General features: G+C 56.8%; 2 protein-coding genes across 3 annotated transcripts; one reads left to right on the plus strand and one right to left on the minus strand.

Annotated features, from left to right (window-relative positions):
• Window positions 1-434: 434 nt before the first annotated feature.
• KLC3 (kinesin light chain 3) lies at window positions 435-5,501 on the plus strand (the record flags this gene model as incomplete). Of its 2 annotated transcripts, none has more annotated exons than XM_082862459.1 (12): window positions 435-692; window positions 1,200-1,430; window positions 1,758-1,827; window positions 2,244-2,463; window positions 2,840-2,927; window positions 3,001-3,102; window positions 3,639-3,812; window positions 4,459-4,549; window positions 4,627-4,667; window positions 4,759-4,865; window positions 5,058-5,145; window positions 5,430-5,501. In XM_082862459.1, the coding sequence occupies 12 exons, from the start codon at window positions 435-437 to the stop codon at window positions 5,499-5,501; spliced, it is 1,542 nt and encodes a 513-aa protein (XP_082718585.1). The 2 variants fall into 2 exon arrangements, with proteins under 2 accessions (XP_082718585.1, XP_082718586.1); XM_082862460.1 differs by having other exon boundaries at window positions 5,058-5,121.
• Window positions 5,502-5,704: 203 nt separating this feature from the next.
• Window positions 5,705-23,661, minus strand: ERCC2 (ERCC excision repair 2, TFIIH core complex helicase subunit). The gene is made up of 22 exons (XM_082863347.1): window positions 23,568-23,661; window positions 22,496-22,573; window positions 22,351-22,413; window positions 22,081-22,194; window positions 17,305-17,421; window positions 17,100-17,216; window positions 16,632-16,755; window positions 16,438-16,534; window positions 16,219-16,352; window positions 15,966-16,134; window positions 13,262-13,380; window positions 11,021-11,090; window positions 10,861-10,930; window positions 10,668-10,769; window positions 9,440-9,503; window positions 8,798-8,919; window positions 7,328-7,420; window positions 7,156-7,228; window positions 6,861-6,931; window positions 6,612-6,755; window positions 6,336-6,479; window positions 5,705-5,902 (listed from the first exon to the last, which is right to left on the minus strand). Exons 1-22 carry the CDS (start codon window positions 23,598-23,600, stop codon window positions 5,810-5,812), a joined length of 2,211 nt encoding a protein of 736 aa, XP_082719473.1. The 5' UTR covers window positions 23,601-23,661; the 3' UTR covers window positions 5,705-5,809.
• Window positions 23,662-27,642: the final 3,981 nt, after the last annotated feature.

Raw genomic sequence — 27,642 nt, forward strand, 5'->3', positions numbered from 1 at the left:
GAGAGGCTGCCGCCTCCACGCGTCCTGCCCCACACGCCCAGTGGGCGAGGGCACCTCTGGGCCCAAGGTCACACAGCCGGGAGTGCTGGGCCAGGGTACCCAGGGTCCTTGGGGTGGGCTGGGTGGGAGCCCTGGAGATGGCTGTTTGCCCTCCTTTGGTTAATCATACATAATGAGGTTTTGGAGTTGCCCTCAGGGCGGGGCCCTGGGCCGAGGACAGGGAAGACTAGGTTTCCAGTTGCCCGCTGGCCAGGATGGGTGTGGGACAGGGTGCTGGCCGGAGTGAGGAGAGCACGGAGGCAGAGGGCTGGCCGGGATGGGCGGACAGGGAGAGGGTTGAGGGGACCTGTGGCGTAAATGGCGCGGAGGCAGAGGGGCTGACTTGCCTGGCCCTGGCAGTGACCCCCTGATCCCGGTCACCCCCAGAAGCAGCAATGTCCGTGAAGGTGGCGGCCCCGGGAAGCATGGGGCTGGGCCCAGAGCACCTGAGCCCTGAGGAGCTGGTGCAACAGACGCGACAAGTGGTACAGGGGCTGGAGGCCCTGCGGGCAGAGCACCGGGGCCTGGCCGGGCACCTGGCAGAGACCCTGGCAGGACAGGGCCCGGTGGCTGGCCTGGAACTGCTGGAAGAAAAGCAGGAGGTGGTGAGCCACTCACTGGAGGCCATCGAGCTGGGGCTGGGTGAGGCCCAGGTATGAGGGGGCCAACTCAACTATGGGGGATGTGGCTCAGCCCTGGGGGTTGCCCAGGGATGAGGGGGCCAGGTGTGCTGGAGGGGGCAGCCTGGGGAGAGCGGGGACTGGGGGAGCCAGGCCCGGGATGGGGAGGCTCCAGTCCTGAGGTGGGATCCCTGGGCTGCACTGGGGATGGGGTCCTTGTGTGCGACAGGGACCCCTGAACCACGTGGGGTCCTTCCATGGAACTGTGGGTCCTGGGGAGACTTTGGGGTTGCACGGGTGGAATGTGAAGTATCCTGAGTGTAATTTGTGTGCCTGGGTGACATCAGAGGGGTCCCGGGGCAGGACTGGACTATGGCCCTGAGAGCCTTTGAGCATCCCTGGAGCCACAACGGAGGAGTCTCTGTATAATTCGGGGCACCCTGGAGAGAATGGGGTGCTCTGGCTTGATCTGAGGCCCTGGGCTGGGTCGGGGGTGAGAGGGACCAGGCCTCTGACTCGCCACCCCCGCCTCCCTGGCAGGTGCTGCTGGCCCTGTCGGCACACGTGGGCGCGCTGGAGGCTGAGAAGCAGCGGCTGCGAGCGCAGGCCCGGCGGCTGGCCCAGGAGAACGCATGGTTGCGGGAAGAGCTGGAGGAGACGCAGCAGCGGCTGCGGGCCAGCGAGGAGGCTGTGGCCCAGCTGGAGGAGGAGAAGAGCCACCTGCAGTTCCTGGGGCAGCTGCGGCAGTATGACCCGCCGGCGGAGAGCCAGGTGCTGCGGGACCCAGCAGGGCGGGGGCCATGATGTGCTGGGGACCCCGCACTCCTTAGATACCCCACAGCCCCCATCCCTCCGTGGTGCCCCCTAGTGCCCCAGACCCTCCAAAGAACCCCCTGACCCTCTGCAGAGCCCCACAAATCCCAAACCCACTAGAACTTCCACCGAAGGCCCCCATCTGCTCCACAAAGCCCGAGGATCCTCCCCAAGCCCTCAGGAGACCCCTGACCACCACCACCCTCAAACCCGGGGATCCAGGACCCCAGTCTCTGACTCAAACTCCCAAGCCTCATGACACCCACTTTCCTGTCCTCTCTGCAGCAGCCCGAGTCCCCCCATCAGCAGGACAGCCTGGCCTCCCTGTTCCCCAGTGAGGAGGAGGAGAGGAAAGGTGGGTGTGGGGGGGGCCCCCCCATCCTCAGCCAGGAGGATGAATGGCCCAGGCTGGGGGGGATCTCTGATTCGCTGGGCCCCCAAGGCCTCTGAGGGAGGATGGGGAAGGTCAGGGCGGGGTGTCAGGAGGATGAAGCAGGGGGCTGTGGGGGTGACAGCGGGCAAGTGATGCTGGAAGCTGCAAAAGCAGGCCTGCCATGGCCCCAGGAGCCAGGTGGCTCCCATGTTTCTGTCCCGCAGGCTAGGACACATCCCACGGGCCAGTAAGATGCCTGTGATTCCAATCTCAGACGTCAGAACAGGGGCCCGTGGTCCCAGGGGCCAGCGAGGCAGCTGTAGCTTTGGGGTGCATGTGTCCCCTCATGTGGGGCTGGAGTAGGAGGCCTGCAGTGACTGGGTGCCCGGCACCCCCAGGTCCCGAGGCAGCGGGGGCCATCTCTGCTCAGCAGGGTGGCTACGAGATCCCGGCCCGCCTTCGGACCCTGCACAACCTCGTGCTCCAGTACACGGGACAGGGACGCTACGAGGTGGCTGCACCGCTGTGCCGCCAGGCCTTAGAGGATCTGGAGCGGAGCTCGGGCCACTGCCACCCTGACGTGGCCACCATGCTCAACATCCTGGCGCTGGTGTACCGGTGAGGGCTGCAGCCGCCACGGCTGGAGGGGGCAGGAAGCGGGGGGACCCTGGTGTCCTGCTCTGCCAGCATAGGGCACCAGGGGTGGTGGTGGAGAGAAGGGGCAGAGCTCTGGGGAGGCCACTCACTGAGACCCAGGCAAAGAGGAGTCAGCATGGGCAAGAGAGACCACAGTGGAGTGGGGAAGAGACCTAGGGTGGCAGAGGCTTGGCAGCCAACTGGGAGTGTGGGGACCCTGTGCTAGACTTGGCAGGTATGGGGACCCCCAGAGGGGACCCCCAGAGGATGCCACCCATGCTTGCGGGATTCAGCCCAGCCCGTGGCCCCTGCTACCCCAACCTGGCCAAACCCCCTCCACCCTCGGGCCACCCCGCAGGGACCAGAACAAGTACAAAGAGGCCACAGACCTTCTCCACGACGCCCTGCAGATCCGGGAGCAGACGCTGGGCCGGGAGCACCCCGCGGTGAGCGCCGGCCCAGGAGGGAGGGCTGTGGGCTGTGCCTTCCCACCCCTGACCCGCCTCTCGCGCCCTGCAGGTGGCCGCCACCCTCAACAACCTGGCCGTCCTCTACGGGAAGCGTGGGCGTTACCAGGAGGCGGAGCCCCTGTGCCAGCGCGCCCTGGAGATCCGTGAGAAGGTCCTGCCCCACCCGGCTCCCGGCCCCTGTCCTGAGCGGCTCTCACCCCTCGATCCTGATTTCAGCGCTCCACTCTGTGGCCCTTGCATGACCCTGACTTGCTCCTGTGACCTCTGACCTTCTGTGCCCCTCCCGTTTGACATCGTGAGCCTCCAATTTGAACCTAGAGCACCCAATCCCCTGACCCACCACCCTTGACATACCAATGACTTCTGTTTGGTCTTGACTTCTGACTCTCATAGGTCACCTCATGCCCCCACCCGGTCCCGACCTTCCAACCCCACGTGACCAGTACAGCCCCAGCCTTGATCTACCTATTTGACCCATAATCATGCGGTTTTGCACCACCATGACCTCTGACCCAACTACTCCCCAGTTTGACCAGGCAGTTCCTGCCCTCTGCCCCCAACCTCCTGTAGTTCTCCAGCCACTTCAATCCTATAACCACCAACCCACGACTCTCATTGCGGCTGTTGGCATCACGTGGCCCGCCAACCCCGGCGGGCCCCAGTGACTTGTGATCCCATGACTCCTAGGTCCTGGGCGCCAACCACCCGGACGTGGCCAAGCAGCTCAACAACCTGGCCCTGCTGTGTCAGAACCAGGGCAAGTTCGAGGAGGTGGAGCGGCACTACGGCCGGGCCCTGAGCATCTACAAGGCCCTAGGTGGGCCTCATGACCCCAACGTGGCCAAGACCAAGAACAACCTGGTGAGGGTGCCTTGGGGCGTGGGTGTCTTGGTCCTGGGGCCGCGGCACTGGGGAGCACCCATCGGCTGGAGGGTGGGATACCACCGAGGCCAGGGGCCCCACCTCTGCCCAGCCCTCGAGCTGTCGTCCCATGAGACTCGGCTTCCAAGCTGGGCCCTGACTGGTGAGGTTGCTCAGCACAGAGGACACGGAAGCATCAGGAAACAGGCAAGTTGGTGGCAGCCAGAGAACAGCTCCAGTCAAAGAGGAAGCCAGAGAGACGGGCTGGGAGCAGATGAGAGCGTTTATTGAGCTAAACCCCCTTCTTAGGACTTTGCCTGTACTATCTGTTTCTTCAAGAGCCCTATGAGGTAGGTGCTCCCGTTGCCCCATTTTGCAGGTGAGGAAACAGGCACAGAGAGGTGTGTCACTGGCTCAAGGTAGAGTGGGGAACAGGTTCCTGCTCTGAGTCAGGAAGTCACCTACCCTATGGGAAGTAGGTGGGGTTGGGCTCCAAGCCCACCCTGCTGTCGGCCAAGGCCTGGAGTGTGGGGTAAACCTGGGTTTCTTCCTGCGGGGGCTGGAAGGATGTGCCTGGGTGCAGTGCTGGGGCCTGGGAAGCTCCCAGGTTTGAGCCAAGATCACCCAGGCTATGCCCTCCCCACAGGCCTCAGCCTACCTGAAACAGAACAAGTACCAGGAGGCGGAGGAACTGTACAAAGAAATCCTCAGCAGGGAGGCCCTGCCTGCCCCTCTCGGTGAGCCCCCAGCCCCTCCCCTCTCCCCCAGGGGGCTCCTCAGCCTCCCCACCACAATGGCCCCATCTGTTCCCCAGGAGCCCCCAACACAGGCACAGCTGGTGATGCAAAGCAGCAGGTGAGGACAGGCTCTGCCTTGGCTCCCAGGGTGGAGGTGGGTACCGGATGGAATGGGGGGGACTGACCCGTGTCCCTGGCGCCCTCCCCAGACTTTTCGTCGGAGCAGCTCGTTCTCCAAGCTCCGAGAGTCCATCCGGCGGGGAAGTGAGAAGCTGGTCTCCCGGCTCCGAGGCGAGGGGGTGGTGGGGGCAGCCGGGTGAGTGTTGGGTCAGGTTGGTGGCCGAATCTGTAGCCCACCCCTCTCCCTGTCCTGCTCAAGAACCTTCCATGGCTCCCATCTCCCCTGCCACACATACAATCAAACCTGGCGCTGGAGTGGTCCCTCCCAGGGTGGGAGCCAGACACTCCTGGGCTCACTTGTGCCCCACCCACCAACTTTCCTTTGTAGGATGAAGAGGGCCATGTCACTCAACATGCTGAACATGGATGGTTCCAGGGCTGCTGGGAACCAGGTGAGGGGGACACCCGGGTCAAGGGTGGAGTGAGGGGCCACACTGACAGGCCCAGAGGCAAGGGAAGGGTGGAAGTGGGCAGGCTGGCGGTGGAGTGAACGCCAGGATAGGGAGCATGGGTGGCTTTTACTTGGGTAGAGGTGGGGGAGCGGATGGACTGGAGTCAGGGTGGATGTGGGGACAGGAGGACGAGCCACGCGGCCGTCAGGATAGACGAGCTGGCAGCCAGGCTGCTGGGGAGTAACCCTAGGGGCAGCTGCAGCAGAGCTGTGTCCGGCCCCTCACCCACCCCCTGTGCCTGTCCCCAGTTCCCCAGCCGGCACCTGGGCGAGGCCTCTCGGACCCTCAGCGCCAGCACCCAGGACCTGGGCCCCCGCTGAAGGCGACAGAACCACGGGCTGCGGCTTCTCAGGAGGAGCGGGAGAGGGAGGGGAGGAGGGGAGGGGAGTGCTTTCATCTCCCTGACTCGCTCCCACCCCTCGGGGGCACCCAGTGTCTTGGGCTTCCCCGCTGTCCTCTCCTCCTGTGATTAAAGGCTGTAGACTTGGCAGCCAGAACGTCGCCTGAGGTGTCCTGCAGGGACCTTTAAGCGCCTCCCCCGGAGGCGCCCTCCAAGCTACTGGGACCCAGGGCCAGGTAAGGCTCACGAGGCGCGGCCAACTCCTTTTATGGCCCCGCCCCCGCCCCGCTACAGCTGCTGAGCGATCTGCTCTATCCTCCGCAGCGTCTCCTCCGACTCCAGCTGCTCCAGGCTGAGCAGGGACAGGCCCAGCTGATCCTCCTGGTGGGGGGCAGGTGGGGGTGTCAGCTGCTGCACTTCCTAACACAGGGGTCCACAACTCAGTAGGGACAGGTGGCCCGCCCGGGGGGGCTACAGGACAGGACGCTTGAATTTCAAAACACCTGTATAACCCAGGGCATCCCGTCCCTGTAACCAGAAGATGGGCCGAGGGAGGGAGGCGGCAGCCAGAGAGCTGTGTCCAAGCTAGAGAAGGACTGGCTTTCCAGAGGCCCACGGCCAGCTCGGGGCTCCCACTGGAGACACACGCTCTGGCTGTAGCCCTCGACCCTCCCCGCAGTTCCAGTTCCCAGGCCTGGCGCGCCGGTGCACCCAAACCCCTCTCTGTCGGGGGCAGGGAGCAGGCTGGGCTTGGGGCTCGGGGAGAAAGCCAAGGGCCCTTCCTGCAAGAGGAGCTTAGGCGCCGCGGGCTCACCCGGTGGAATGGCTGTGCCATCTGCCTCAGGAAGTACTTGGCGACCTGGACCCCCTCGTCAACGGTCAGGTTGAGGTTGGCGTCGGTGAGGTGCTCCTGGATCCAGCGGGGCAGTTTGCCCCGCTTGTCGGCCCGGGCAAAGCGCTGTGAGTGGGAGAGGGAGGATGTCAGGACCCTGGCAGGGGGAAACGACTGGGGGAACAGCCTGGTTGGCAGGGGCCCCGGAACCCGCAACTGGGGGAACAGCCTGGTTGGCAGGGGCCCCAGAACGCGCACCTTGTCAGCAAAGACCATGAGGCCGTAGTCAGTCTTGCCCCTGATGGCCCGACCCACGCACTGGGCCGCGTGGCGCATGGCATCGAAGGTCAGAAAGTCGTTCTCTCGAATCTGGAACTGGTCCCGAAGGTATTCCAGCCGCGCCTGCGGGTGCAGAGATGTGTGAGGAAGGGACGTTGCCCCCACCAAGTCCTAGGGAGAGGGCCCGACAGAGGCCTTCACGTCCTACCGCCCCCAGGTGCTGCTCACCTTGAGAATGCGGCTCTGGGTGTAGACGTAGGGCACCCCAAACATGATGACGGCCCGGCCGTAGTGGTGCACTGCGGGACACAGGAGGGGGAGTGAGAGGGCTGAGCTCGCGGGGCCCGGGAGCTCATGCTGTTTGAGTGACTGCACCCCAAGTGCCCTGCAGAGCACCCAGGGATGGAAGGAAGGGGAGGCCCCCGTGCGTGCCCAGGCTATGGGCCGCCGGTCCCCTAGGGGAGCAGAAATGGCCAGACATCCACGCAGGCGCTCGGGGGAGGGGAGAGCCTAGTCCACTCACCAAAGTCAATTCCCTCAGACACTTTGCCTCGGGCCACCGAGAGCAGGATGGCCCCACGGCCGTTCTCGCAGGCCTGGGGAGGGGAGGCCAGGACACGAGATGCGTCACCTCGGAGCTGCCTCCTCTGGCCCCTCTCCACCCTGGGCTTTCCTCTTCCCCCGGTAATACCCACCTCCTGGTACTTCTCCAGGGCAACACTGGTCTCAGCCCCATCTTGGGTCTCAATAAAGAGCAGCTTGTTCCTTTGGATGTTCTCGAGGATGCCCTTAGGGAAAGACACCAGGGAGGCCAGGGTGTGGGCTGGCAGAAGGATTAAAGGACAGGGGGTCCTGTCAGATTCCCGTGCAACAGACCACTTCTCTCCCCAGGCCTCAGCTTGACCACTGGAGACTTGGGGAGGGTGGTGGTACTGTCACTTCTTTGGAAAACCCCGTGACCCGGGGAGGGGACCAATCCTCATCCTTTGGACGAATGGAACAGGCATGCGGCTCAAGATGGCCCATCGGGATGCAGGTGATAGGTGGAGAGGCCAGGCAGAGCCAATCAGAGGCTGACTTGAGATTTCATATTTGACACTGAAATAGATGTGTGGTATGAATAAAGGACAGATACACAGATGGACCAGTGAGACAAAACAGAGGGTCCAGAAACACCCCCACACACAGATGGTCACTTGTGCCACTCAGTGCAGGGAGCTCTTTTCAGTAAGTGGGGCTGGAGCAATGAGATTTCCATATGGGAAAAAAATGAATCTTGACCCCTGCCTTACATCACACACAAAGGCAAATCTGAGGTACCTCACAGCCCTTAGATGGGAAAGCTACAACTACAAAGCTGCTAGAAGGAAACACAGGAGCCCATCTTCGGGACCCTGGGGTCGGCAAAGGCTTCTTAAATAAGACACGAAAGGCACACAGGATGTGGCGCTCAGGTGGCTGACAGCCGCCTTTCCCACTGTGTGGAAAGAGCCTGACGACAAGACCAAGGTCTTGGTTGTGCGTGAATGAGGTTCCCACACATTGCCTGGTGCTAACATTAGACAAGTTCACTCGTCTCAGCCCAAAGAAGCGCCCTAACTTCCCCGAGAGCTGGGCCCGTGGTGCATTCAGAATCAGAAAGGACAGGGCGCCCCTTCCCCATCCACATCCTGTTGGGTTGCCAGTGCCCAGCCGTGGTGAGCTCCATTTCCCCATGACCTCACCCACACGCTCCCCAGAAGGGGCTCCTGCAGGTTCTTTGACCCGAGCCTGTATCCAGCCTTAATTCTCCAGAACCTTCCTCTAGAGGCGCAGCACCCAGCTAGAGTCACACCTGCTACCCAGTGTCTCGACACCAAGCTGGAGAGGCTGTCAGGAAGTAACCCCAAAAACCCATAAGGTGGGATGTGGTCACCTCTCCTGAGGGCCACACCTCTGAGGAAGGGGCCCAGCGAGGCTGCTCATGTCTTAGTTCTTAACCTGGATGTTGGGAGAAGAGTGAACGCTATTTATTCTTTAAACTGTCCATCTGTGTTTTATATGCTGTCCTATCACCTATGATACATGTCACCATTTAAAACACAAGAGGAATGAAGCCAACACACAGGGGAACAGAGCCAAGAGCTGAGACAGGGGCCTTCTATGGAGTGAGTAGCTGGGCGTACCTGCTCGTACCAGGAGGCCACGGTGCTCTCCATGTACTGGTAGCTGGTAAAGAAGGCCACGATGCCATCGGGCACCACAGCGGACATCTCCAGCAGGAGGTTTCCGTAGTTCCGGATCACCGCTGTGAGGGGTCAGAGGTTGGACTCTCTCCTGGCCTGGTTCCACCTCCCCACTCCCTATCAAGAGCGTTCCTGTCTAATGGCTTGTCTTGAATTTGGGTTCCTAAAAACCCCACTGAGGCCTCTGTAGGACTGTTCAAACACACTCTGCTTTTCCTTGGGAGGACGGCACCCCCAAACCCCTGAAGATAGGCGTGGCCATGGGACTTGCCACGGCCGAATCAGAAAGGGCCACACGTCACTTCCAGGTGAGAACCTTTACGAGGCAGTTCACAATTCACCACGATCCCTCCTGTCACAGCTCAGCACCACAGTCATGTGTCCAATGGTGGAAGCTCCCAGCACGAGACATGGGGCAGGCCCCCACCAACCCACGATGGCACGGACTGTGGGCGAGAAGTACCTCTGCCTAAAGCCACTTCGATGTGGGGGTATTTGTTACTGCATCATGACCCAGCCCACGCTGACCGCTCCACCTGCCCTCCTGGGACCCATACAAACCATCCCCTGTGGGTACCATACCGATATCTTCCCGGGTCTCAAACTTGGAGCTGATGGCCACCTGGTCATTGCCACGGCCAATGATCTGGAAAGAGCAAGAGAGGTCAAGATCAGGGAAACAGCCGCAACCGCTCCACCGTGTGAGCGCAGGCGGCCTGCTAGCGCTGTTCTAAGCTTTTTACAGACACAGGGCCATTGAATGAACCCTCAGCTGTTATCTGCATGGCGCAGATGAGTAACCTAAGGCTCACAAAAGGCGTGTCGTGTCGCCCGCCCAAGGTCACAGCAGGGACTGAACTGAACCGAAGTCTGCCCATGTGTCTCGGCAGCAAGTACCCTCTTAGCCCGTGCCGGCCTCCAGCCAGTTGGTTCAGAAGTTGCCTCTCACCCCCAGCTCGACAGCCACTGTGCAACGCTGCCAGCAACCTCACAGAAGCACGACGCGGTACATGGCCCATGGTCAGCACCAGTCCACAACCCCTGAAGGGCAATTCAGAAGCGAAAACGCTCTGGAAACTCCAGATGTTTAAGTTTGGCACGAACTCCTACAGCAGCAAAACCTGCCTGGAGCCTATTCAGAGTCCTGACGTATCTCCCTTAGTTAGACTCTTCAAAACATTTGCTGAAATATGACTCTCACTGGAGGGACTTGCCCAGACCCCACTGGCAGTGTTTCCAGTCTGGAAAATTCTCAATTCTAAAACACATCTGGGGAATTCCCTAGTGGTCCAGTAGTTAGGACTCCATGCTTTCACTACTGAGAGCCCGGGTTCAATCCCCGATCAGGGAACTAAGAGCCCACAAGCCGTGTGGCGCAGCAAAACAAAAAACAACAAACAAACAAAAACCACATCCGGCCCAGGGACTTCAGATACGAAACTGAGGGCCCATGTTACGATGTACATTTTACAAAGAAGGGGACCAAGGCAGAGTGGAAAGGTCACTTAGCAAGGTCACAGCCAGACGATGAACCGGGCAAGGCCACGCTAACCAAGTACCGGGCCCTGGGCCACAAAGGCCTTTCACACCTGCTATCTCACTCAATCCCCTCAACCACCCTGGGAGATCACAGAGGGGGTGTTCCCATTTCACCCATGAGAAAGCTAAGGCTTGGGGCATCGAACTCAAGCCCAGGTCTGTCTGAATCCAGAATCCCACAGCTACCTGAGAAGTGGCAGGGAGCAGAGGGAGGAAAGGCAGCCCTCATTCCCACCTCCCCTCCCCCATCACCTCACCCTCTCCCACGCACCATGGGGCAGAGGCAGACCCGAGCCAATGTCATGGTGAAGGTTGCCATGGTGACGGGGTGGAAGTCCAGGATCTTGGGGTAGATGTCCAGCGGGGACAGCGTCTGTACCAGGGACAGCAGGAGGGATCTTAGCAGGACTGGGCAGGAATCAGGAGTCCCCCCGTGGAGGTCTGGGGGCCAAAAGGGCCCTCACCCCAGATGTGATGATGACGGACTGGAAGCGCTCAAACACAGGTTTGATGGCCAGCGAGGCGTCCATGCAGCTGTGAGGAGAAGACAAGGGTGGTGAGTGCCAGGCTGGGGGCCCCAGGCCCCTGTGGTCCATTCACACCCCCTCTGGGGTCAGGTCTCACCTGAAGTGCAGGATGGGGTTGGCGATGGTTGGGGTCCTGTCGTCAAAGGGCTCAATGATGATGGTGAAACCTACAGGGGGCCGGTGAGATTCCCTGGGCGCCAGTCATGACCATGCCCACTAGGCCACCCCCCACCTCTGCCCCCCACTTTCTCCTCCACCCCAGTCCTCCTCCCCCCACCTTCCTCAGTGAATGGGACCAGCCACCAGCAGCCCAAACCTAAAACCCAGGCATCTGAGTCCAAAATATACCCCAACCCGCCCACTTCTCCCCAGGGCCGGCACCTGTGCAAACGTTCAGAGGACCCTGAGCCAAGAGTACCAAAGGCTCACCCCTCACTCTCCCGGGGCTGCAGGGGCCCACCCCCCAACTCAAGCCACAGTCTCGAACCTTCTCCTACCACCTGTCTGTCTAAGCCATCAGGAGGCTGGTCAGCTCTGCCTCCAAAGTCTAGCTGCCCACTTCCCCCACCCCCGGCCCAGTGCAGCTGCCATCGCCTCCCGCCTAGACCACTGCAGTCGCCTCCTCACTGGGCTCCCCGCTCCCACCCTGCTCCCTTCACAGCAGCCAGAGGGACTCTGTGAACTCCTGAGTCAGTTCACAACTTGCCCCTTCTCAGAGCCCCCACACTCCTCCCAGGGTCCAGAATTGCCTGTGGGATCCTGCCGCGATGACCCCACTTCCTCCTTGCTCACGGGCCTCCCGCCTCACTTTCAAAACCACCAGGCTCATTCCACCCCGGGGCCTTTGCACTTGCCCCACTGCCTGGCAAGCTTCCCAAGGCAGCTGGCTCCATTGGGTCATTCGGAACTCAGCTCAAACGTCAGCTCCTCAGAAAAGCCACGCCAGCCATGTAGGTGTTCTCCAACACGGCGACATGTTTGTTTCTCACGAAAACTATCAGTTTCTGGAATCATCTTCCTTACCTGTGTCTGCATCTCGGCTCCCTGTCTTCCCAGCTAGCACATAAGTTCTGGGAGGTCAGGAATGAGGTCTTTCTTGGTTCCTGCCACTTCCCCAGGGCTGGGCCTGGCCCATTTGTTGAACCAATAAATGAATGAATGAATCCACGTATTCTATTTCACTTAGTAAAAATTTTTTTTAAAAATCAAGTCCTCTGTGCCTAGCCCTGTGCTGAGGATGCAGCAGTGACTGAGACAGCCCTGGTCCTGCCCTCTCAGGACTCACAGTCCAGTGATGGGGACACAGATCTGTCCCCACAGAGTGACCACTCTTGAGTGGGCAAGGCTGGGACGGGGAGCCTAGAGGAGGGCCTGGCCCAGCCTGGGAGTCAGAAGGGGCTTTCTGGAGGAGGCGGCGGCATTTCTCCTGAGCCGAGAACTGAAGGATGAGGGGGAGACAGCTGGGGGCTGAGGAACGTGGGGAAGGACGTTCCAAATAAAGAACGTCAGGTGCTGGGAGACGGCGAAGTGGGGAACAGAGGAGAAAGACAGACCGAGAGGCAAGACGGGGTGGACAGGGGGATGGGCGCAGAAGGAAGCTTCCGGTGAGACTTGCTGCCGATCGGCCCTGGGGTGGGGGAGACGGACTCACTATCCTCCTGCCAAGGCCACACCAGGCCGCAGGACATCAGGCAGGCCTGACCTAGTTTCCTAGATAGAGGAGTAATCCCCGGGGATCAGACCGAGCCCTTGGCCAGCTTAAAGCTGAGGAAGCGGAGGGAACGCTCCCCTCTCCCCTGGAAATCCGAGCATCCTCCTCGACTCCTCTCCCCCAGGCCCCGCACGGCCAGGCACCAAGTCCCGGCCGCTTCAGCTCCCACATCTCTCTCCAGCCCCTCCTTTTCTCTCGTCCCGCACTGGCCCAGCCTCTGCTAGAAGAAACCTTCTAAAGCACAAATCTGACCCTGCGTCTCCCTTGCTCAGAACCTGCCATGGCTCCCCAGTGCCACTGGGAGCAGCATGACCAACCCTGACCCCACCCCTCGGTGTGAGCGAGCAGACCCCCCACAGAACCTCTCCGGCCTCACCTCATGCCTCTGCCCACCCCCATCCTTCTCCACTCTGCAGCCAGAGGGAACCTTTGAACACGCAAATCTGAGCGCGAGGCCTGCTCACTCGAGAGCTCTTCGTGGCTCCCCGCTGTCCTCAAAATAAAGCCCAAACTCCCGAGCCCCACCCTACGAGGTCCCGCCAGTCCGAGTCCCAGAGGCAACCCTCCAGGCTCTGCCAGATCCCGATTCCGGGCTGGGGCCGGCAGAGGCAGGAGAGGTGAGCTCACCCTTGGCGTAGGTGCTGACGAGCGTGGCGAAGTTAGCCAGGAGGGTGAGAGGGGAGAAGTCGGCGAGATCCGCGATCTCCAAGGTGTGCAGGAGCGAGCGGAGGCGCTCGGCGCAGAACCTGGCGGGGTGGCGGGATGGGCTGAGGGAAGGCAGCGGGCCCCAGAGTCCCCTCCTCGCCCTCAGAGGACGTGGTCACGCACCGCCTCCCCCGCCGCCTGGCAGTCCCGTGAGGGCAGGGCCTGGGTCTGTGTCAGTCACCTCTGTGTCCCCACCTTGTACAAGTGCATGTCCCACGGGGCCACAGCCACACGAGGGCACACACGGAGCAATAGTCACACGGCCCACAGAGTCGCAGTCATGTCACACGAGATCACACTCTCACATGCAGGTACTCGGTCAAAAGGGGTGACCCAGCATCCCACAGTCACAGCGTGAATCCCGCATGGCCACACCGTCATATACTCATGCCCAGAACCTCTCGCAGTGTCTCAGTCACACCCACCACCCTCGGTGACACTCACAGCGTCAGAGTCCCACAGGCTCACAGAGGACAATCTCACACACCCTCACAGAGCCGTACACGCAAGGCCACCCAGCTGGAGGCTCTCACCCCTCGGGGACAGGCGGTGGGGCAGGAGAACCTGGCTTTGGAGCCAGGCAGACGGTCAAGTTTAAAACCGGCCTCCTGAACCTCCTTTCTTCAAGTCTGTCTTCTCTTCCCCCAAGCTCGATCAGGTGCCCCCTCTGTGTTCCCTCAGCCCCCAGGACTCCCCCATCCCAGCCCTGGGTTGGCCCTATCTGGGACGGGTGTGTCTCCCCAACTGAACTGTGAGCCCCAGGAGGGCAGGGCCAGGGCTGCCTCAGTCATCACTGCGTCCCCATCACAGAGCAGGCACTCAGAACACGTATCATGTGGCTAACTAAGATTCCCTCTGTCCTCAAAAGTCTCTCAGCTGTGAGAGAAAGTTGAAGCCACACCGAGGGCTCCCCACCCCCTCAGAGGCAGAGCAGCCAGGAGCTCTGGAGCCCTACAGGCCGGACTTCGAGTCACAACTGCCATATGCAGTGCTGTGTGGCCCTGGACAATGGCTTCTCCTCTGTGGGACACAGCGTCCTCATCTGCAGCACGAGGCAAGGAGAGTATTGACAGTATTTTTTTTTCTTTTTTTTCTTTTTGGCCGTGTGGCATGTGGGATCTTAGTTCCCCAACCAGGGATCAAACCTGTGCCCCCTGCAGTGGAAGGGCAGCGTCTTAACCACTGCACTGGACCGCGAGGGAAGGAGGACACTGTACTGAGATTCCATGGGATGTGGACCATAAAGCACTTAGCTCATCATCAGTGCTCTAGACCGGGTAGGTTCCTGGCATCGCTGCCCTGTCATTTAACCACCACAGGAGGGACTTCCCTGGTGGTGCAGTGGTTAAGAATCCGCCTGCCAACGTAGGGGACACGGGTTCGAGCCCTGGGCCAGGAAGATCCCACGTGCTGCGGAGCAACTAAGCCCGTGTGCCACAACTACTGAGCCTGTGCTCTAGAGCCCGTGAGCCACAACTACTGAGCCCGCATGCCGCAACCACTGAAGTCCGAGCACCGCAACAGAGAAGCCAGTGTAGGGCTTCCCTGGTGGCGCAGTGGTTAAGAATCCACCTGCCAACGCAGGGGACACAGGTTCGACCCCTGGTCCAGGAAGATCCCACATGCTGTGGAGCAACTAAGCCTGTGCGCCACAACTACTGAGCCTGTGCTCTACAGCCCGCAAGCCACAACTACTGAGCCCGCGTGCCACAACTACTGAAGCCCGTGGGCCCAAAGCCCATGCTCCGCAACAAGAGAAGCCACCGCGATGAGAAGCCCACACACCGCAACAAAGAGTAGCCTCCGCTCACCACAGCTAGAGAAAGCCCAGGTGCAGCAACGAAGACCCAATGCAGCCAAAAATAAATAAGATAAAATAAATAAATGAATTAAGAAGGAAAAAAAAGAGAGAAGCCAGTGTAATGAGAAGCCCGTGCACCGCAGCGAAGAGTAGCCCCCACTCCTCTGCAAAGGAGGAAACTAAGGTTCAGAGAAGACCAATGACTTATGCAAAACAGCAAAGGAAAAGCACAGGAAACTCCATCCCCACTCCCAGGTCCATTCGCTGCCTGCCCTGTGACGGGGAGACTGACCCTGCCCCCCAGATCGCACTGAGGGGCTGCTCCGGCCCACAGGGTGGGGGCCGGGGTCGCAGGGGGGACGATGAGAGGCACTGATGGGAGGAGACAGGGGTCTGGGGGGAGGGCCCCATTTTCTCCCGGCTCCCACTCTGCTGAGCCTCATCAGGAGCCCCTCCCCAGGGCCGTTCCCTCCCCTTCCCCTGGGGCCTGGGGCAGGAACACCTCTGACCTCTAGCAAGGGCCCAGGGGCCTCGCCACCCGTCAGCTCCTCCACCCTGCCCGCCCCCTGTACACAGCCCCTCCATCAAACTCTCCTCAGGTAAATTCTCTGATCGAGCCATGTGCCGCCTCCCCACCTGGGCCCCAGGACCAGCTCGCGGACCTGCCCGCTCTGCCCCACGAGTGTCACACGTGCGCCCCCCCACTCTTCCCTTACTCCTGATGCTGGTGACACGGGGACCCCAGGCCACAGGCTGGGAGGACGAGGCTCAGCGAGCGCCGGGGCCGGCCTCGACGCCCCCCACCCCCAGCCGCGGAGGCCGCACCTGAGGGGCTTGCGCTGGATGCACACGCGCTGGGCCAGGCCGCTCAGGAAGGCGGGCGGGCTCTCCTGCGCCACGTGCTGCACGCGCAGCCGCCACTTGATGTACTCCAGCAGCCGCCGCAGGAAGCCCAGGAAGTGCTCGGCCGTGCGGATGGAGCCCGGCACCGCCTCTGCGGGGAGAGGGGCTCAGCCAGGCGCCGCTGGGGGTCCAAGCGGCAGGGGTGCGGGGGGCGCGGGGGCAGGCCGCGGCTCACCCTTCAGCACCTCGTCGGGCAGCACGGGGTTGGCCAGGTGGGCGTCAGTCTCCCGGGCGGTGCTGGCCTCCCGCAGCCCCTCCACCAGGCGCCGGTACTCGTCCCGCAGACGCTGCTCGTCCGTCTCCTTGATCCTGCGGGGAGACCAGGTGTGGGCAGAGCTGGGGACACTTGGGGGGCAGGTCAGGCGCCAGGGCCTACCGGCTGCAGCATCCCCACCTGAGCACCGTCTTCTGCAGGGTCTCCAGGTTGCCCTGGCACCGATCCAGGGTCCGGCGGGTGAGGTTGACACTCATGGAGTCGATGCAGACATTGTCTGGAGGAGAGCGGGCAGCGGGCCAGGCTCAGGCAGGTGGACGCAGCGGCAGCCTGAGGGGCTGGCATCGCCTCCCTGCCCTGGCCCCCTCCCTCACCAATGTTGTGGGCCTCGTCGAAGACGACGACGGCCTTGCGGGCCAGCTCCTTGGACACCAGGTCGGCAATCTTGGGGTCCAGGAGGTAGTGGTAGCTGTAGACCACCACGTTGGCGTGCAGGATCTGGGGGCCGAGGCGGGCAGGGTCAGCCCGGGCCGTCTGCCAGCACCCAGCCCTGGGGCCCTGCCACCGCCGTCCACACCACGATGCCACACCACTGCCCCACAGGCCCACAGAGGCGAGGCGAGGCAAGAGACACAGGCAGATGGACAGACAGACACAGACAGGCACGCAGAGACGAGGCAAGACAGACACAGGCAAGGCACAAATACATATACGCAAACGGATACACTGACAAACAGATACAGGCACAGACCAATAGGGAGATCTAGGCAGATAGACAGATGGGCAGGCAGCCTGTAACCCTCACACACGCCCCTCTGCCCGACCCCTGCTGGCCTCCTCACTGAGTATCGGGCAAGGAAGTATGGGCACCAGCCCTGGCGCCGCCCCATGGCCTTCAGGTCGTCCAGATTGTAGATGCCAGCAGGGAGGGGCACCTGGCGCCCATGGACATCAAATTCCTATGGGTGAGAGGGTACCTGGGGTTCAGGGAGGTTGGCCGTTGCTAGCGGTCCCACCCTCTGTCTCTCACCGCTGCCCCGCAGGCACCTCGTAGAAGCGGCAGTGGGGCAGGCTGGGGTCCCGCTGGTACTGTGCCCTTATGTAGGAGGCCGTGAGGCTGTGGCATTTTCCGTCGACGTCCTTCCCAAAGCGCAGGGGCGTCACCTGAGGGGCCAGGGAGCATCTTAGCACCGAGAAAGGCTGAGAGGCCCAACCACTCCTTGAATCCGGGGCTCAACGCCTAACGCATAGGCGGGACAGGAGGCTATCCTATTCCAACCGGGGTGAGACTTGGGCATTTGTGGAAAACTCGAACCTCAATCTGCTTTGTTATTAAACAGTTAAGACACCGAGAACCTACTGCAGGGATGCAAGAGTGGTACAGCTGTTACGCCCTCATTCTTTTCAAAATGTTAACCTCTATATAATGCCAATTACATCTCAATTTTTCAAACTATTAAGGCTTGAAGATTCTTTAGCATGTAGATGAAGGATAACTGCTTTATCTTTTTTTTGTTGGCCGTGCCACATGGCATGTGGGATCTTAATTCTCCAACTAGGGATCGACCTGCACCCCCTGCGTTGGAAGCACGGAGGCTTAACCACTGGACCGCCAGAGAAGTCCTGCTTTACCTTTATTTATTTATTTATTTATTTATTTTTCTGCTTTATCTTTTAAAATGCTAAAACAGCCAGAACTTTGGCAAGGTCCAAGAATCAGAGGAGGCTCTGATCTGATCGCAGTTTGAGAACCTGCCTTACCTCTGCCCTGCTCCGAGCCCTCTGAGGCTCCACTGGTGGCACCGTCACAGCCCAGGGCTCCCTGTCCTCAGAACAGAACCTTTCCCTCACCAGAGGGAAGGCTCCGAGGCTGCGACCCCTCCTCTCCCTTTCCATCAGTTGCCAAGGCTTTTTTTTTTTTTAAATCTTTACTGAATTTGTTACAATATTGCTTCTCTTTTATGTTTTTTGGTCTTTTGTCTGCCAGGCATGTGGGATCTTAGCTCCCCGACCAAAGGCGAAGTCTCAACCACTGGACCACCAAGGAAGTCCCTAGTTGCCAAGGCTTATACTACTTCTTTCTCTTTCTTAAATGCCTTTACATTCTATTTTTTTTTAATTAGGTAATATAAATACGTCGTATGGGACTTCCCTGGTGTCCAGTGGGTAAGACTCCCTGCTCCCAATGCAGGGAGCCCGGGGTTCTAATCCGGGTCAGGGAACTAGATCCCGCATGCCACACTAAGAGTTTGCATGCCACAACTAAGGAGCCAGCAAGCCCCAACTAAGACTCCACAGACCTCAACTAAGAAGCCCACATGCCGCAACTAAGATTCCGCACGCCACAACTAGTAAGTCCTCATGCTACAACTAAAAGTTCACATGCCTCAACTAAGAAGTTGGCATGCCGCGACTAAAGACCCCACATGCTGCAACGAAGATTCCACATGCTGCAACTAAGACCCGGCGCAGCCAAAAATAAACAAATAAACAATAAATACCCCCAAAAAAATCACACAAAAAAACAAATACATTGGGGCTTCCCTGGTGGCGCAGTTGTTGAGAGTCCACCTGCCGATGCAGGGGACGCGGGTTCGTGCCCCAGTCCGGGAAGATCCCGCGTGCCGTGGAGCGGCTGGGCCCGTGAGTCATGGCCGCTGGGCCTGTGCGTCCGGAGCCTGTGCTCCGCAACGGGAGAGACCACAAGAGTGAGAGGCCCGCGTATGGCAAAAAAAAAAACCCAAAAAAACAAACAAAAAAAATACATTGGGATTTCCCTGGTGGCGGAGTGGTTAAGAATCCGCCTGTCAATGCAGGGGACACAGGTTCAAGCCCTGGTCTGGGAAGATCCCACATGCTGCGGAGCAACTAGGCCCGTGTGCCACAACTACTGAGGCTGCGCTCTAGAGCCCACGAGCCACAACTACTGAAGCCCACACATCTAGAGCCCGTGCTCCACAACAAGAGAAGCCACGGCAATGAGAAGCGTGCGCATTGCAACAAAGAGTAGCCCCCGCTCACCGCAACTAGAGAAAGCCTGCGCCCAGCAACAAACACCCAACTCAGCCAAAAATAAATAAGAAAAATGGGCTTCCCTGGTGGCACAGTGGTTGAGAGTCCGCCTGCCGATGAAGGGGACACGGGTTCGTGCCCCGGTCTGGGAAGATCCCACATGCCACGGAGCGGCTGGGCCCCTGAGCCATGGCCGCTGAGCCTGCGCGTCCGGAGCCTGTGCTCCGCAACGCGAGAGGCCACAACAGTGAGAGGCCCGCGTACAGAAGAAAAAACAAAACAAAACATGGTACAAGGTACACAATGTTAAGTGTCATGTATGCTCCCACAGAAAAGTATTTTAAAACTACGAAAACTTTATCTAGGATTGAAGCAGAGACCCAATGGCAAATCTATTTTGAAGAACTAAATTCAATCCAAATGAAAACTACAGCTATGCTTTTAAATCCTTCCAAGGCAGAAGGCATGTGGAGGGACAAAACCAAGATGGAATTATCTGTTGCAATCTTTAGCATTATCCAGGTCACTCTATATATCTGGAGACAACTAAGATACCATCCTGACATACAGCAGAATACTACTTATACACTTACCACATTTCCAGAAAATCTAATCCAGTTAATTAATTCTCAACTTCTCACTTTCCTAAGGGGGACAGAACCACCACCTGAGCGTGTTCTGGGCACACGCATACATCCATTTGCTACATGGTTCCTCTTCATTTATGCCTCTAAACTTAAAAGTCATAATTTAAACTTTTGTTTAAAAGAAAGCATCTTGAAATTTTGCTCCAGAGTCTGTGGAAGCTTTCATATCTCCCAATCCTCCTTGCTATCGGATAACAAAGGCTGAATAGAGTTATGTTCCTTAATTCCACGTAGCAACAGCAGGATGGCACAAAGTCGGCTGTCCAAAAAGAAAGAGCCAGGGATATTTCTGCACTACAGCATCACCAAGAATGGGAAAGATTCCCATCCATGGGTTTCAACACAGTGCTGGGGTGCCACTGCTCTTTAGTCATCATCCACTATCTATATTATTTCTCATACATTCTTATAAATAACATTACATAATATATATTCTGGGACTTCCCTGGTGGCACAGTGGTTAAGACTCCACACTCCCAATGCAGGGGGCCCGGGTTCGATCCCAGGTCAGGGAACTGGATCCCACATGTATACCTCAGCTGACAGTTCACATGCCACAACTAAGGAGCCCGTGAGCCACAACTGGGGAGCCCTTGTGCCACATCTAAAGAGCTGGTGAGCCACAAGTAAGGAACCCACATGCCACAACCAAGACCTGGCACAATCAAATAAATAAATAATGTAACAACAACAAAAAATATATATATATAAATAAAAAATACATTCTTGGAATATATTATACCACACTAAAGAATTACCACACTAAAGCACTTAAAACCATGCCTGGAGCTCAGTGACCCCAATGGTTTTGTAACTTAATGATAACAACTATTTTTCTATGTATCATATATTAATATTTATTAATATCACTATAATTTCTAATATTCTTTTTTTCTTTTTGGCTGTGCCGTGTGGCTTGTAGGATCTTAGTTCCCTGACCAGGAATCGAACCCGTGTCCCCTTCAGTGGACGCACAGAATCCTAACCACTGGACCACCAGGGAATTCCCCATAATTCCTAAAATTCTTTTAGCTTTTCATACATGTGAAGGGCTATACATGCATTATCTTGCCCAATCTTTTTTTTATTATTGAAATATAATTGATATATAACATTATAGATCAGTTTCAGGTATACAACATGATTCGATACTTGTATATGTAGGGAAACGACCACCACCGTAAGTCTAGTTAACATCCATCACCATACATAGTTACAATCTTTTTTCTTGTGATAAGAACTTTTAAGATCTACTCTTTTAGAAACTTTCAAATATACAATACAGTGTATGACTTACAGTCACCATGCTGTACAGCTGTCCCTCAATATCCAAGGGGGAATTGGTTCCAGGTCCACCCCATGGATAACAAAATTAACAGATGCTCAAGTCCCTTATATAAAGTGGCGTAGCACAGTTGGCCCTCCCTATCCGCAGGTTCTGCATCCACAGATACAAAGGGTCAACTGTACGTTATGTGACTTATTTATCTTATAACTAGAAGTCTGTACTTTTTGACCCCTTCACCCATTTCGCCCAACCCCACCCCCTTGCCCAATCTTATCAACAACTGTATGAAGCAGGTGATTAATTATCCCCATTTTACAGAAAAGAGGACTGAGGTCCCGAGAGCAGAAACCACCTATGCAAGAGTATATGGCTAGTACATTTCAGAATCAGGAAACCAGACCTGCCAGCCTCCAGGAGCTGCCCCCTTTTTTTTTTTTTTTTTTTTTTGCAGTACGTGGGCCTCTCACTGTGTGGCCTCCCCCGCCATGGAGCACAGGCTCTGGATGCGCAGGCTCAGCGGCCATGGCTCATGGGCCCAGCCACTCCGCGGCATGTGGGATACTCCCGGACCGGAGCACGCACCCATGTCCCCTGCATCGGCAGGCGGACTCCCAACCACTGCGCCACCAGGGAAGCCCCAAGGAGCTGCCTTTTTAACTTCTCTCAGGCTGGGGAAAGTGGGAAGGCTCCCCAGCGGAGGTGTGCCTGGGCCATGACTGATAAGTCGGCATTTGATGAGTGAGAAGAGAATTCTGTGCATGGCACCTGCACATCTCCCTGAGATGTCTGGTGTGGGTGGGGATCTAGGACTCCTGGTTGGATGGCAGAGTTTCCTCTATCCTGAGGCTTAGGGCGAGGGGAGGAATGGGCACTCACCTCGGGATGAATACACAGGTTCTTTCGGGAGCTCAGAGCCAGCCCCAAAAACGACAGCTTCTCGCCCTCCTGTTTCTCATAGAAGTTGAGTAACTTTCGAAGTTCTTCAATCACCTGTTCCAGTTGATAAGGAATGGGGGACTTGGCCTCATTGAAAGCCCCAGCCCCTTCCCCAGCTTCCCACAGGCCCCCAAAGCTATGATGGCAACCGCCAGGGGGACCGCTGGGTTAGGGGACAGTGAGGGGCACTGGGATTGGTCCCAGGCTCACCTTCTCAATCTCAGGCACAGTCCTCGAACAGTAGATGAGTTTAGTCACCTCCAGTGGATATGCCTGCCGACGACAATGGGTTCAGCCTCAGGCCCTGTCCAGCCTCCTCCCTCCTCCCCCTCCACGGGCCCAGTGGGTCACTTACCCGCTGGTACGCCATGATCAGGGCCAACAGGGACACTGTCTTCCCAGTGCCTGAGGGCATCTCCAGGACTCCATGACCCTGCATGATTCGGGCAGGAGGAACAAGACACAGGCTCTCAGAACTTCAGGGACACAGACTCCGGGAAACCACTCCCGCCGCGAAATGCCACCATTGGAATAACAGGACAACAGAGCAGTTAAAAGTCTGGGCCCTAGGGGCAGTGGATTTGAACCCCACTTCTGCCACTTTTGTTGAGTGGTCTTAGGCAAGACCGCTCAACCTCTCTGGGGCCTCAGGATCCTCATCTCTAAAAATGGGCCTAATCTCTTCTTCATAGCATGGCTATGAGAATTAGTGAGAAACTGGGGGTTAAATACTTAGGACAGTGTCTGATATGTAGGGAACCTTTTTTGTTTTAATTTGGCAAGCACCGCCACAGCACTTACTCTGTGCCTGGAACTATTACTGAGTGTCTTACGTCAGGGTTTCTCAACCTCGACTCTCTTGACATTTTGCGGCCGGGTAATATTTGATTGTGAGGGGGCTGTCCTGTGCACTGTACAATGTTTAGCAGCATCTGTGGCCTCTACCTACTAGATGCCAGTAGCACCACCACTCCACTAGTACTGACAATGAGGAATGTCTCCAGACATTGCCGAATGTCCTCTGGGGGTCAAAATGGTCCCCAGTTGAGAACCTGCGCCTTACTTAGTGAATTAACCCCTGTAGCCCTCATATTCAGCTGAGGTAGGTACTATTACTATGCCCATTTTACAAAGGTGAAAACTGTGGAACTGGGAGAGTAAGTGATTTACCCAAGGACACACAGCTGTGCGTAGTCGATTCCAAAGTCTCTATCTTCCTAAGCCAGCCACTGAGCAGCTGAGCGTTTGACAAGTGTCAGCTGCTTCTATTATTAACTATTATTATTTGAGATAACAGAAAGTTTGGCAGCGCTGGCTTCCCAAGGACCTCAGATTTCTAAATTCCAGACGTCCTGCAATCTCAGTCTTAGACGCACGTGCGGCAGCCCCCGCCGGCAGATGGGCAGCAGGGGGGCCGGCCCACCCACCTTGGCATCCAGCGTGCGTTTGAGCTCCAGCATGTATGAGAACTGCTCCGGGTAGATGTAGTCGTATGGGAAGTAGACCAGCAGCCCGTCCACGTTGAGCCTGGCGGCGGGGGCTGCCGGGTCAGTCCCCCGCCCCCTCAACCCCTCTCCAGACTCCACACTCCCCTGCCGTCGAACCGAGAGGGGTTACCGGCCCGCTGCCCCCCGCCCCCGGATATCCCCCAGTTCTCCAGAAGTCTCCGGGTCCCTTCTGCATCTCGTCTCTGACCATCCCCGTTCCCGCCCCGCGGGTCCCCGCGGCTATCCCTACCCCTCCCCTTCAGCCTCCCCTCGCCCCGCCGGGACCCGGGGCCTGCCCACTGGCCCCTGCATCTTCCAGGCCCCCACGCCCGCTCGCGAGCCGTGAACCCAGGAGCCCCTCTCACTTCATGGCGCCGGTCGCGGCTTGAAGCGGCGTCTGCCCGCCTCCCTCATGAATATTCAGTAGAGGCAGGATCCGCAGGAAGTTCCCGAGGTGCTACTCCACCTTCGTCACGACTCCATTGGCTGACCCCGCCCGTCACTCCACTGCGGCGAAGTCAATCGGGATAATGCGCGTGCGCACGGCAATGCGGGGGCGGGCTCCGGGAGACGCGGTGCCGGAGGCATCGCTGAGGATCGCCGAGTACCAAGAACAAAACATGGACGGAAGAGGACCGAGAGAATCGATCCCATTCACTGGGTCCCGGTCTACCGGCATCTGACCAGATCATCTGAGTAGCGAATACATACTCAGTTTCATTCTATTATCTTCTTGGTTTTAAGATGTCTTCCTTTCCCCCACACTTTAACAAAGTAACCAGGGCTGGAATGGGGGAACCCAGACAAGGTTCCTGCCCCAGCCTGGGGGATCAGAGAGGGCTTCCCGGAGGAGTCATCTCTGAGAACTAAGGTGAGGAGTAGGGATGAGGCAGGGTAAGGTGGGGCAGACGACACTGCAGGCAAAAAGGAAAGTGGAAAGCAGGGAACTAAGCAGCAAGATGGGGCTGGAATGTGGCTGAAGGAGCACAAACTTCTCTGAAGTGGAAGACATCACCATGATTTATACCCAACTATCTGAAGTCGCGTGTGTTTGCTCTCCCCAGTTTGTTCTCCTCGCACATGGCACTGCAAGGAGCATCTCTGTGGTGTCTCTTAAGGCTCAAGGTCATGTCAGCAACCTCACTAACTGGCTCAACACCCGCCCCTACCACCACCACCGTCATGAGTTCTACTAGCTCCCTAGGACTTATTCTCAGAGCCTTTGCCTAACTTTGGAAGTATATTCTCATTCGTATGACTGTGATAAATGTCATTGGTTGATGTAAGGGTCATCATCGCCACTTTAGAGGCGAGGAAACTGAGCCTCAGAGAAAAACTTGCCCAAAGGCTTTACAGCTAGGCCAGGTGCTGCCTCCCAGCCCACCTTCATCCCTGCCCTGCCCACTCTGGGTCGTCACTCTCTGGGGATGTTTCTGTCTCCCCCACTGGACTGTGAACCTCAGGAGGGTAGGGCTGAGACTGTCTTGGTCACCACTGTGTGTGCTTTTTGCCACCCAGTACAGGACATGCACAGAGCAGGGGCTCAGTGAATATATGCTCGAGTTCCTTACAGTCTGCCCTCCGTATCCATGAATTCAGAACCCGCAGATACAGAAGACGAACCGTACTAGGCCATTTTGTATGACAGGCTTCAGTATTCACAGATTTTTGGTATCCATGGGGGTCTGGAACCAATCTCCCCCGCTTATACCAAGGGACGACTGTATTTTCAATCTGCTGTTGGTTGAGCGGAACCCATGGATGGTGAGGAATTAGTGTATTGCATTCCTTAGGATACATCACTACAACAAGCCCACAGTCAGGGGGAGGGGCTACTGAAGGGCATGAATACCTGGGAGCAGGGGTGATTGACAGCAGCCAATTAGAATGACTGCCTCCTGCCTCCTCCTGGCCTTTGTAGTCACTATTCTGTGTCTGAAAGGCTCTTCTCTCAGATCTCTGCATGGCTTCTTTCCTCACCTCCCTCAAGCCTTCCTAGAGTCTTCCTCAAGAATCCTTTCCTCAGCGAGGCCTTCCCTGACCACCCTGTTTAAATTGCAATTGCAATACACCCTGGATAGGCTGAATAATGGTCCCCAAAGATCTCCAGGCCCTGGAACCTATGAATGTTCATAGGTTACATGTGTCAACCAAAAACAAAACAAAACAAAACACAGAAGGCTGCAAACAAGAGTTTATATGGGGTCTTAAGAACTGCAATTCAGGCTGTACACCTGAAACTAACACAACTTTGTAAATCAACTATACTCTGATAAAAATTTAAAGAAAAAAAAAGGAAGAATTGCAATTCAGGAGACAGATTCGGGTAAAACTGAAGGAGTGTTCTGGGGAAGAGAAAGCATCAGGGGCTTATAAAACAAAAGCTACAAGGTTGTTAAAGTTGTCTGGTGAGAATCATGATTGGCTCTGACACAAGCCAGGGAATACTTGTCCTTAAGGAATCAGGAGTTATTTTAGGGTAAGGGTCCCACAAGTAGATAGGCTGTCATGAGTTATTTTAGGGTAAGGGTCCAATAAGTATCTTGCATTTTTGGCAGATGTTCTTTTTTTATTTTTTTTAATTTTATAAATTTATTTATTTATTTATTTTTGGCTGCGTGGGTCTCCGTTGTTGAACGCAGGCTTTCTCTAGTTGCAGCGAGCAGGTGCACGGGCTTCTCATTGCGGTGACTTCTCCTGTGGCGGAGCACGGGCTCTAGGCGTGCAGGCTTCAGTAGTTGTGGCTTGCGGGCTCTAGAGCTCAGGCTCAGTAGTTGTGGCACACGGACTTAGTTGCTCTGCGGCATGTGAGATCTTCCCGGACCAGGTCTCGAACCCGTGTCCCCTGCGTTGGCAGGTGGATTCTTAACCACTGTGCCACCAGGGAAGTCCCTGGGCAGCTGTTCTTGATGCCTATGTTAAGACAATAAGTGATCAAAAGGTCAGATTCCATCCAGGCTGGGATGTGCGTGAGTCACACTTCGTCGATGGCCTCCCAGCTCCATTTTAGAGAGTTCTCTTAGCGATACTGACTCCATTTTTATTTTCCTTCCGCATATGGCAAAAGGGAATTTGCGGGTGTGATGGTTAAAGGATCTTGAGAGATATCAAGGTGCGTCCTGAATGTAATCACGTGTCCTCATAATAGGGAGATTTGACAGCAGGACAGAAACAGAGGCAATGCTACACTGAAGCAGGATGCCACGCTGTGGGCTTTGAAGTTGGAGGAAGAGGGCCGAGCCAAGGAATGTCAAGAATGCAGCTCTAGACGCTGCAAAAGACAAGGAAATTGATTCTTCTCTACAGCCTCTGGAGGGAGTGCAGCCCTGCCAGCACCTTGGTTTCAGCCCAGTGAAACTAACCTCAGACTTCTGATTTTACGAATTGTAAGAAAATAAATGTGTGCTGTTTTAAGCCACTGAGTTTGGGGTCATTTGTGACAGTAGCCGGAGGAAATGAATGAATACACTTCCAATCAGGCACAATATATCCACTTCTGCTTTAGTTTTTTCCATAGCAGCGATCAGCATCTGATAGAATATAGTTCTTGCTTATCATTTCGTTTATTGTCTGTCTCTTCCACTAGAATGTCGGCTCTACAAAACCAGGGGCATTTTATCACCGGTTATTAGGGACAATTTCAAATGGATACAAAAGTTGAGAGAATAGTCTAACGAAGCCCCACATACATGAAGCTTTATCAGTCTTCAACTCAGGGCTGATCTTGTTTCATCTACACCCCAACCACTTCCCCTCCCACTAGTTGATTATTTTGAAGCAAATCCAAGACATCACATCATTTCATCCATCAGTATTTCAGAATGTAGCTCTAAAAGTAAAGACTCTTTGTAAAAACAAAAGCATAATATCATAGCACATCTCAAAAAAAGGAATAATAATTGCTTAATATAATCAAAGTTCCAGATACTATTTGAATTTGAGAGCAGGGACTTCTGTCTGCTTGGTTTTTTTTTGTTTTTTTTTTTTGCGGTATGCGGGCCTCTCACCGCTGTGG

Source organism: Leucopleurus acutus, assembly GCF_964270905.1.
Source record: "Leucopleurus acutus genome assembly, chromosome: 20".
Taxonomy (NCBI): domain Eukaryota; kingdom Metazoa; phylum Chordata; class Mammalia; order Artiodactyla; family Delphinidae; genus Leucopleurus; species Leucopleurus acutus.